At 46.3% G+C, this 10420-nt stretch overlaps 1 protein-coding gene across 1 annotated transcript in view; it reads right to left on the bottom strand.

Moving 5' to 3' along the window:
- Positions 1 to 67: 67 nt before the first annotated feature.
- CIBAR2 (CBY1 interacting BAR domain containing 2) overlaps positions 68 to 10420 on the bottom strand; it is a 20555-nt gene continuing 10202 nt past the window's right edge. The window contains exons 5-9 of the mRNA XM_087729480.1: positions 9196 to 9201; positions 7302 to 7406; positions 5781 to 5893; positions 4092 to 4196; positions 68 to 191 (exon numbers count right to left, since the gene is read on the bottom strand). Coding sequence (XP_087585606.1) covers positions 4100 to 4196; positions 5781 to 5893; positions 7302 to 7406; positions 9196 to 9201 — 321 coding nt within the window. The 3' untranslated portion in view covers positions 68 to 191; positions 4092 to 4099. The remainder of the gene's footprint in view (positions 192 to 4091; positions 4197 to 5780; positions 5894 to 7301; positions 7407 to 9195; positions 9202 to 10420) is intronic.

The following is a 10420-nucleotide window of genomic DNA, read 5'->3' as shown; positions in this document are numbered from 1 at the left end:
CAAAGAAAGCTGGCCGAGGAACCCAAAAAAACCAAGTCTAAATTCACAAATGGAGAAATCTGTCAGGGGGTCCTGCTGGTCACCTGCCAGATCTGGGGGTGCTTAGTGGTGTTGAAATCTTGGGAGGGCTCCTCTTCAGATCCCCCATCAGTCTCCAGAAAAGTCAGGTTCCGGAGCGTGCTATGGACACCCTAGAGAGGGGACGAAGAGAACCATGGTTACATTAAGTGGGCAACAAGCCACGATTGCTGTAATGATCAGTACCAAAGCCCTGGAGACATTTCTCCCCACCCCAAAACATCTCATCTTATGGACACGCGATCTTTTGGGTATCTCCATCACTCGCTTGCAGGAACTGGCATGGCTAGTTTAATGAAAAGAAGGACCAGGGGAGACATGATAGCAGCCTTCCAATATCTCAGGGGTTGCCCCAAAGAAGAGGGAGTCAAACTATTCTCCAAGGCACCTGAGGGCAGAACAAGAAGCAATGGGTGGAAACTAACCAAGGAGAGAAGCAACTTAGAACTGAGGAGAAACTTTCTGACAATGAGAACAGTTGGCCAGTGGAACAGCTTGCCACCTAGAGGTTGTGAATGCTCCAATACTGGAAGTCTTTACGAAGATGCTGGATAGCCATTTGTCTGAAACGGTGTAGGGTTTCCTGCCTAGGCTGGGGGGTTGGACTAGAAGACCTCCAAGGTCCCTTCCGACTCTGCTATTGTATTACTCCAGGGGGGTCAAATTCCTGACCTGCAGTACGGGTAACCCTCGACCCCGATTCAGCCCCAAATGTACGTCATTCAGTGAGACATTGGTTAAGTGCATTTTGCCCCGTTTTACGACATTTTCTACCCACCGCCGTTAAGTGAATCGTTGCCGTTGACAAATTAATGACACGACGGTTAAGGGAATCCAGCTTCCCCATTGACTTTGCTAGTAAGGAGGTCACGAAAGGGGAATCGCGTGCCCCCCCCCCAGGACGTTGCAACCGTCGTAACTATGAGGCAGTTGCCAAGCACCTGAATTTTGATCACGTGACCACGGGGGACGCTGCAACGGTCGTAAAGTGTGAAGCATGGTCAGGAGTTGCTTTTCTTCAGGGCTGTTGTAAATTTGAATGGTCACTAAGTGAAACTGTTGTAAGTCGAGGACCACCTGTACTTGGCTCCTTGACTTGAAGCCCCCATCTTAGGTCTCGAACTTAAATCTGTTTTCCTCCCCCCACAAGCTGGTTTTGCTAATTGCTCAACCCTGCATTGAAGTCTGGAATTAAAATCCCGCCATTTTGCAGGCATTTTGCAGAGCCGAGGTGGCGCAGTGGTTAAATGCAGCACTGCAGGCTACTTCAAGCTGACTGCAGTTCTGCAGTTCGGCGGTTCAAATCTCACTGGCTCAGGGTTGACTCAGCCTTCCATCCTTCCGAGGTGGGTAAAATGAGGACCCGGATTGTTGTTGGGGGCAATATGCTGACTCTGTAAACCGCTTAGAGAGGGCTGAAAGCCCTATGAAGCGGTATATAAGTCTAACTGCTGTTGCTACTGCTATTGCTACTATTTCCTTCTCCTGCTGTGGGAAAAAAGGGGGCAGTTTTTCTACCTCCACCTTGGCGCCCCTGAGGAGTTTGTCTCACTGGGAATTTGGGGTTCAGGGGGTTGTTGGAGGGGACGTAATTATGGGGCAGTGGTGGGATTCAGACGGCTCGCACCTATTCGGGAGAACCGGTTGTTAACTTTCTAAGCAGTTCGGAGAACCGGTTGTTGGAAGAAATCTCCTTTTGTTTTTTCCCCACTTTACAGGGCTGATCCCTGTAAGGAAGGCAGGAAGGAAACATTCTGGTGTTGTTTCTAGCCTCATCTTTATTGCCCTGCTTACAGAAACTGCCTCTCCGGTTCACCCTTATTACCATTGTAACAGCTCAGGCGAAGCTCCCATCGACCTCAGTGATGTTGAGTTGGCCACGCCCACACGGTCACATGACCACTGAGCAGTGAGCTTTATGGCTGTTGAGGCAGCCATTTTTTTTTAGACTTGTGGACTTCAACTCCCAGAATTCCACAGCCAGGCATGCTCAGTTCCGATTTAAAGCGACAGCATTCCCCACCCCCCTCCTTGCAAAATAGGTTTTCCCATTCTCATTGGGGCAAAGAACCAGATATTAAACTTTTTGAATCCCACCACTGTTGTGGGGAAAGGGGGGGGGGCTTTCCAATGGTCGCCCCACTTTCCACGGCTGTGAAAACAGCCCTGCATTCCCCCCCACCCCAAATCTGGAAAAAAAGCCTCCTGAGGTAAAAAATAAAAATCCCCCCTCAGGATGTCTCCTCTTAGGATCCCATGGAAGCATGTGGGGAGAAAGGGAAGCCCTGATTTCTCCCATCCAATTGAGTCAGAAAGGGTTTTTAAACACCCCCAAAAGAAGCATTTTTTCTTCACTAGCTTCACACAACCCTTTAATCTGGATGGGGACAATGTTGGCTTTAAAAGCTTTCATTGGGCCCTTTCACAGTGGGCCTACTCGGGAGCAGGCCTTGGCCTCTAGTTACAGTGTTTCTCAACCTTGTCCACTTGAAGATGTCTGGACTTCAACTCCCAGAATTCCCCAGCCAGCATTCGCTGGCTGGGGAATTCTGGGAGTTGAAGTCCAGACATCTTCAAGTTGACAAGGTTGAGAAACACTGCTCTAGTAGGCCTCCTCCTTGCCAATCAGGCCTTGACGAGCAGCAGCTGGCGCTGGGCAGAAACCGGCTCCAAGCGGACGGGCCAACATCTGCCAAGAGCTGTTCTCTTCATTCCTGGGATTGCATTGCTTGGCCGGGACCGAAGGCTGTGGATGATGGTTTGTTTCCTGGCTCTGCCTCTTGCTCCTTGCCCTTTGGGGGTGATGCTTGAACTCCTTCCCCCCCCTAATTTATTTTTTCTCCTGTGACCTGTGCAATTGCACCTGGGCAATAATACCTGGCCTCCTTCTCCCAAAGGTGCTTTTTTTCAAGAATAGCAATAGCAATAGCAATAGCAGTTAGACTTATATGCCGCTTCCTAGGGCTTTCAGCCCTCTCTAAGCGGTTTACAGAGTCAGCATATCGCCCCCCCACAGTCTGGGTCCTCATTTCACCCAGATAGATAGATAGATAGATAGATAGATAGAGAGAGAGAGAGAGAGAGAGAGAGAGAGAGAGAGAGAGAGAGAGAGAGAGAGAGAGAGAGAGAGAGATAGATGATAGATAGATAGATAGCAGTAGTAGTTAGACTTATATACCGCTTCATAGGGCTTTCAGCCCTCTAAGCAGTTTACAGAGTCAGCATATCAACCCCCCCCACAGTCTGGGTCCTCATTTCACCCAGATAGATAGATAGATAGATAGATAGATAGATAGATAGATAGATAGATAGATAGATAGATAGATAGATAGATAGATGATAGATGATAGATAGATAGATAGATAGATAGATAGATAGATGATAGATGATAGATAGATAGATAGATAGATAGATAGATAGATAGATAGATAGATAGATAGATAGATAGATAGATAGATAGATAGATAGATAGCAGTAGCAGTTAAGACTTATATACCGCTTCATAGGGCTTTAAGCCCTCTCTAAGCAGTTTACAGAGTCAGCATATTGCCCCCAACAACAATCCGGGTCCTCATTTCACCCACCTCGGAAGGATGGAAGGCTGAGTCAACCTTGAGCGGGTGAGATTAGAACCGCCGAACTGCAGATAGCAGTCAGCTGAAGTGGCCTGCAGTACTGCACCCTAACCACTGCGCCACCTTGGCTCAGAGGCTTTCTGGATTTTCCTTTGAAGAGGTTTCGCTCCAAGGAGCTTCTTCAGCTCTGAAGAAGAGGAACCGAAGAAGCTTCTTGGGTGAGAAGCAAAACCTCTTCGTGGAAAAGCCCAATTTGGGGGGGAAAAAGCACCTTTGGGACACCCACGATTTGCAGGACGGAGAATCTCCATAAACCCCGAGTCTTCTTCAACCTCTCTTTGGGGGTGCTTATTGTCCTGGAGATTTATCTCCCCCCCCCTGCCCCGTTGTCCTTCCTCATCCAAGGCAGGTGATGGCACCCAGGTTGCCCTTCCTCACCTGGGCTTCTATGGACCACGGGAGGCTGGAGGCTGGGTTGGTGGCAGGGGCCAGCCTGGAGTCGGGGAGCCTTCCAGAAGCAATTTGGATTTTGGCTCTGAAATCCTGTCAAGGCAAGAATCACATTTTGAGGAGGCCCAGAACATCCCTTTGGAGGGATGAAGCCCACTTTTGGACCACCCCAGGGAATTCTGGGAGTTGAAGTCTGGGAAGGGTCCTTCCGACGGGCCCTAAAAAGTTGGCTTTTCCAGCAAGCCAGCCTGGCCTGAACAAAACAAAACAAATTATTGATCATTGTTAATTTTAATTCGATTTAAAAACAAAAAACGTTATTGTCAATTTTAATTGGGTTTGTTTGGAATATTCTATTTAATTTTTTTTCAAAACTTTTGTATCATGTGTTTCTTTTAATGTTGTACGCCACCCTGAGTCCTTGGGAGAAGGGCGGCATATAAATCTAATAAACCTAAACCTAAAAGTTCGTAAGAGGTTAAAAAACACCCAATAAAGCTTAATAGTTTGGCTATATTGACTACGGGCCTCGACCTATAACTATAAAGTCTCCTGCTCGAGAAGAGGTTGGACTAGAAGACCTCCGAGGTCCCTTCCAGCCCTCGTGAGGCTATGGTCTAACTTCACGGAGCAGCTTTGGATGAGAAACGCAAGGACTTCTTCTGAAGATAAAATGAGTGGGGGGGGGCGATCAGCATCGTACAACCCCTTGCCCCTCTTAGAGAGGGGGTCACATGCACCAGTCCTCGACTTACAACCACAATTGGGCCCAGAGCCTCTGTCATTAAGGGAGGCCTTTGTTCAGTGAGACCTGCCCCATTTTACCACCTTTCTTGCCACCGTCGTTAAGTGAATCCCTGCGGTTGTTAAGTGAGTCGCACGGTCGTTAAGTGAATCCGGCTTCCCCCCATCGACTTTGTGTGTCAGAAGGTCATGAGAGGGGATCGCATGACCGTGGGACAGTCGTAAGTATGAGACAGTTGCCAACCACCTGAATTTTAATCAGGTGACTGCAGGGATGCTACAACGGTCGTTAAGTGTGAAAGACGGGTCGTAAGACTCTTTTTCCAGTGACTTTGTAACTTTGAGCAGTCACTAAATAAACGGTTTGTAAGTCGAGAACTACCTTTAAAAAATATATAATCCAGTCAAGAACAATGCAAAGCAGAATGGCTTCCCTTTGGGGCAAATGTTGACGGCGGAAGTTTGGTATTTTGGTATTTAAGTTTATTTATATGCCGCCCTTTTCCCTGCGGGGACTCAGGGCAGCTTACAACTTAAGAAAAGTGGGGGGAACAAACTTTTAACATATAAGACAATACATAATTAAAACACAACATTCATACCATTCGGGCGGGTTGCAGTCTTTAGCCCAGGCCTGACAGGAAAGCCAGTTTTTAAGGGCTGTGTGGAAGGTCTGGAGGGTGGTGAGGGTACGGATCTCCACGGGGAGATCGTTCCATTGGGTCGGGGCTACCACCGAGAAGGCTCTCCTCCGCGTGGTTGCCAGTCGACATTGACCGGCGGATGGAACTTGGAGGAGGCCTAATCGGTGAGATCTAATTGGTCGAATGGAGGTGATTGGCAGTAGGCGGTCTCTCAAGTTCAGGAATGAATGGCACCAAGACCCACCAAATGGACCCCACCGAGTCTCTGTGTCCTCCCACCGCTTGTTACCTCAAAATCTTTTTCTGATCATAATTTTCCAGGGTTTGGAATGCTTGGGAATAAACCTCCAGAGCTTTTGCGTGGAACACCATCTCGATGCCGACGAAATCCAAGAAGATCTTCTGTAAGGCAAAGAAGCCGCAGGGCCACAAAATGTGAGTCTTGGTTCTATTTTTTCATTCCCCAAACAGGTTTCTTTGTAAATAACGGCTGGCATATTTTCTCAGCTTCACTGGGTCTGGTCTGAATAAGTCATTTGGGAAGTGGACCTTTCCCTCCTGAAGTCTGGCGAGAGAAAATTGAAAACCCCAAAAAGCCTTCTCTATAATGGAATATACATTTGTTCTAGCTTAATGCAACTGTAGTTGTGAAGTCAGAATTACAGCCTCCAAAAAGGAGGAAGCAAGTTGCAGAAAAATATCTCCTTCCCTCTCTTTCTTTCTTTCTTTCTTTCTTTCTTTCTTTCTTTCTTTCTTTCTTTCTTTCTTTCTTTCTTTCTATCTCTATCTATCTATCTATCTATCTATCTATCTATCTATCTATCTATCTATCTATCTATCTATCTATCTATCTGTTTATCTATCGGTCTGTCTCTCTGTCTTTCTCGGTTTATCCATCCATCCATCCATCCATCCATCCATCCATCCATCCATCCTCTCTCTCTCTCTCCTTTCTTTCTTTCTTTCTTTCTTTCTTTTCTTTCTTCTTTCTTTCTTTTTCTTTCTATCTGTTTATCTATCGGTCTGTCTCTCTGTCTTTCTCTGTTTATCCATCCATCCTTCCATCTATCCATCCATCCATTCTCTCTCCCTCCCTCCCTCCCTCCCTCCCTGCATCCCAGTGCTACATCAGACATGTATATTTATTTTCAATGTTCCCCTTTGCAATTTCAAACTTGCCAATTGACAAGACCCGGTTTCCTTTAGCAGCTGCACTACTGTCCGTTGGTTTAAAAGAAGCTGAATATTGAATTTTTTTATTCATCTTTTCCAGCTATAGTCAAATCCAGTAATAACCCACCATTGCAGTATTTATGATTAGGTCAATACGTTTAGGTTAATAATAGCAATATGGGTTTTTCTCAGTTTTTACGCGAGACTTCCCACTGCGGTCTATCATAGTGTTTTTGTTGCATTATATTATGTTCCATTCTAATCCTTTGCAGAAGACAATGAAATGGAATATTTGATGTTGTATAAGCTGCCCACAGTAATTTTGGAGTTGGCGCTCTTAATCAAGAATTTTTTTTAAAAAAATGATAATAATTTTCAGCAAATAGGATTCCTCTAGATCTGTTTGCTTGATGGAATTTGCAATTTTAAAATACAGCTACGTATGATGGGTCTGTTTAAAAAATTGCTCCCTCTGTTGCTCTCTTTATATTGTGCATTTTCACAAGGTTGTACCCATCCCCACCTGAACATGCTTTCATTTGGGGGGGGAGGGGGAAACGGATCTTAAATCTCCACCAAAGGCACAAATGATTTAAGAGTCTTAAAAGCTTTTGAAGCAGCACCTAAACAGATTTACCTGGATATCTTTCAACTTCTGCTTCTGGAATTCATCTACGGTCTCTTCAAGCTGTTGAGTGGTCCGGCTCGCGTCCAATGAAGCTTTGTGTGCTTGAGACTCAACCTGGACACAAAGGGGTGGAACATGGGTGAGATGGTTGCCTGGAACCCAGGGAGATATTTATGGGGAAGGTGCATCACATCATCACCTCTTTCCCCATCAATGGTACGGAACAAGATATAAGAGGAACATGTTTTCCTAGTACAGGGATGGCAAATCTTTTAGATGAGTGCCCAAAATTTGTGTGCATGACCAAACTGAAAGGTGTGTGCGCATGGACATGCGCGCATGGCCAGAAGAGACCCGAAGGAGAACTGGCCGGCGGGAGGCAGGGCATCCCAACACCAGCAAGAGGTGAGATCTTCTTCTTTCGTGAGCTTCTGTTTCGTAGTTTGCAGGGAAACAGAAGCTCGCGAAAGAAACACCACAGAGATGTGACCTGGGGCGATGGTGCATGTGCCAGCAGAGAGGGCTCTGTGTGCCGCATCTAATTGGCACGTGAGCCATAGGTTCACCGTCATGATCCTAGTATCTTTCTAGATATGAGTAGCTAATTTGGTGCAAGGAAGGATCTCAAGACCCTTGGACCCGTCTCTGTCTGTGTTGGGTCAAAAGCTTGATCTTCCTTCTGAGGACATCCAACAGCTGGGCCTTTTGAGGGCTTCACAAGGAGCTTCCTCACACATCCCATAGGGAAGCCGTTTGATTTCAACAGGACTACATCACTTTGGACGATTCTGGCTCGTTCTTAGAATATTGATAAGAGATTGCCCCATCTTTATTTTGGAGTGAAAGGATCACAGCACACATTTCCAATTCTTAGTATTACTGGAGTAATTTTATACGTCTGGTTTGAAACAGAAGCTTAAGCGAGTTCTGGATCAAATGTCACTTTAATCCTGCTAAGCTCTCTCCCACTCACTCTGTAGCTGGATTATTGCAATTATCGTGAACTGCAGTTTGATTTGAGTGCTGTCCATTGGACAAGCCATGATAGCAATAGCAGTTAGACTTATATACCGCTTCATAGGGCTTTCAGCCCTCTCTAAGCGGTTTACAGAGTCAGCATATCGCCCCCACAGTCTGGGTCCTCATTTCACCCACCTCGGAAGGATGGAAGGCTGAGTCAACCTTGAGCCCGTGAGATTTGAACAGCCGAACTGCAGAACTGCAGTCAGCTGAAGTAGCCTGCAGTGCTGCATTTAACCACTGTGCCACCTCGGCTCTATGATGGTCTGTGTCACACAGAACACATAGCTTTACAAAGTGATGTGACGGTATTGATGACCGTCCGCACACTCTGGATTAGGAGTGGGTCAAGTCATTCTATGTAACCTCCTTAGCTTATGAATTTACACCAACGATAGAAAGTATCAGATGGGATAAATTTCCTGGGCTCTCATACAACCTCTGGAGAAATTGTGCAGAAGACAGAGGGTATTTTGTAAGTTAAATTACTCTGCTTTAGCTCCTGAAAGAAAGGCAAATGCTTTTTCATGGATCAATTTGAATTTGAGACTTAGTGTGTCTTTTGGCCAAGCTTTCTCCAACTTTCTAAAACTTTTGTTTGAAAATTATTAAAAATTCCCAAATCTAGAAGGGGGATTAATTACGGAAGAATTGCAGCATCCTGCCTTATTTGGGGGTCTTTTGACATGTCTCCTTATTGGAAAAGCATTTTCAAAACGAAATACTTGAACTTCTCTTTCTGAATACACCTTTCTGGAACACTGTGTCCAGTGGAGATTTATTCTGGAGAACGTCTCTTGTGTCAAGGATCTCCCTCCGTGTCTTCATTTTAACAGTACTGCTGGGTCTTTGGTGGTCTTCTACAAGAAAAGAAACCCCTTACCTGTGACTGAAGATGATCGTCAAGGCAAAACACTGATCAGGAAACAGAACGTTTTGAATATCGAAAGCTTTTTCACAGTAGCAATTCTGGCTGCGATGAAGTCCGTCTTACCAAGGCCATCGCTAAAATAAATGGTTTCTCTAGAACAAAATCATACATCCTGCTTTGCAGCGTGGTGCCGCTTTCAGGTGGCTCGTAAGGCTGATTCTTTCAGGAGAGGAAGGAAGACTAGATCAGAAACAGTCTAGTAGCATTGTTCTAAGTCCCCCCCCTTTTTTGGGGGGTAACGCTGCTTTTGAACTGGTCTCTTCTGAACTAAAACGGATAACATTTCTCAAGCAAAGAGAAGTTACAGAAGGGCTTGGCCATTCAGTAACTTCAACACTAGGGGGCAGCCATGTCCATGAATCTGTCACAGAATCCGTCACAGGAAGGTTTGCCCGTTGAGTTTAGGTGGAGAAACAACAGGCGGAGACATTTGTGGGATGGGGGAGGCGGAAGAAGGAGTAGAAGGTGGGCAGATCATCCAGATCAAGGATAGTATGAAGGTTGGAGCACAGCTGGGTCATTGAGACCCTGGCAAAACAGTCTCCCCAGATGCTCAGGTTGACTGCTTCCATCTCTCGGAGAGGGGAAACATTTGGTGAAAGGAAAGCATAACCACATTTTGAAGAAAAGGAAATGAGGGGCTGTAATTGTGTGGGCGTGTGGCTCCATCTGGCCGTCTGCAGACTTTGTCAAAACATGGGAACGGATCCCAGAGCGAGCAGATTCAAAGCCCACGGCCGAAGCTTTCTCTGGTGTTTCCAGAAAGGCTGGATGCTCCCTGCATGGTCTTTTGGGAATTACGGGGGCACCGGTTTTGTCCCTGAAGACCGAGCCCAGCTGTTCCTCTCTGGAGGAAGGAACCAAGAGGGATGTGGCTGAAAAACTGGAATCGGTATTCCAGGATCTGTGAGAAAGGGATGGAAGGAGGCTGTTTTTCCTGCTCCTGAGAATATGATGGTGAAGATGGCAGAAGGATGACCATGAAGGCAGACAGAAGGTTTTAGGCAACCGTGATGCGAAAGAAAGAAGCTCAGGGAAAGGAGACAGGAAGAGATTCTGGTTTGATTCCCTACTGCCTCCTGGGGAGGAGGGAAGGAAGGAAGGAAGGAAGGAAGGAAGGAAGGAAGGAAGGAAGGAAGGAAGGAAGGAAGGAAGGAAGGAAGGAAGGAAGGAAGGA

The sequence above is a fragment of the Thamnophis sirtalis genome, unplaced genomic scaffold (genome assembly GCF_051295495.1).
Source record: "Thamnophis sirtalis isolate CommonGarterSnake01/CBP01778 unplaced genomic scaffold, rThaSir2_p1.2 scaffold_14, whole genome shotgun sequence".
NCBI lineage: Eukaryota > Metazoa > Chordata > Lepidosauria > Squamata > Natricidae > Thamnophis > Thamnophis sirtalis.
The sequence above is the reverse complement of the archived record's forward strand: the minus strand, read 5'-3'. Positions and strand labels throughout refer to the sequence as shown.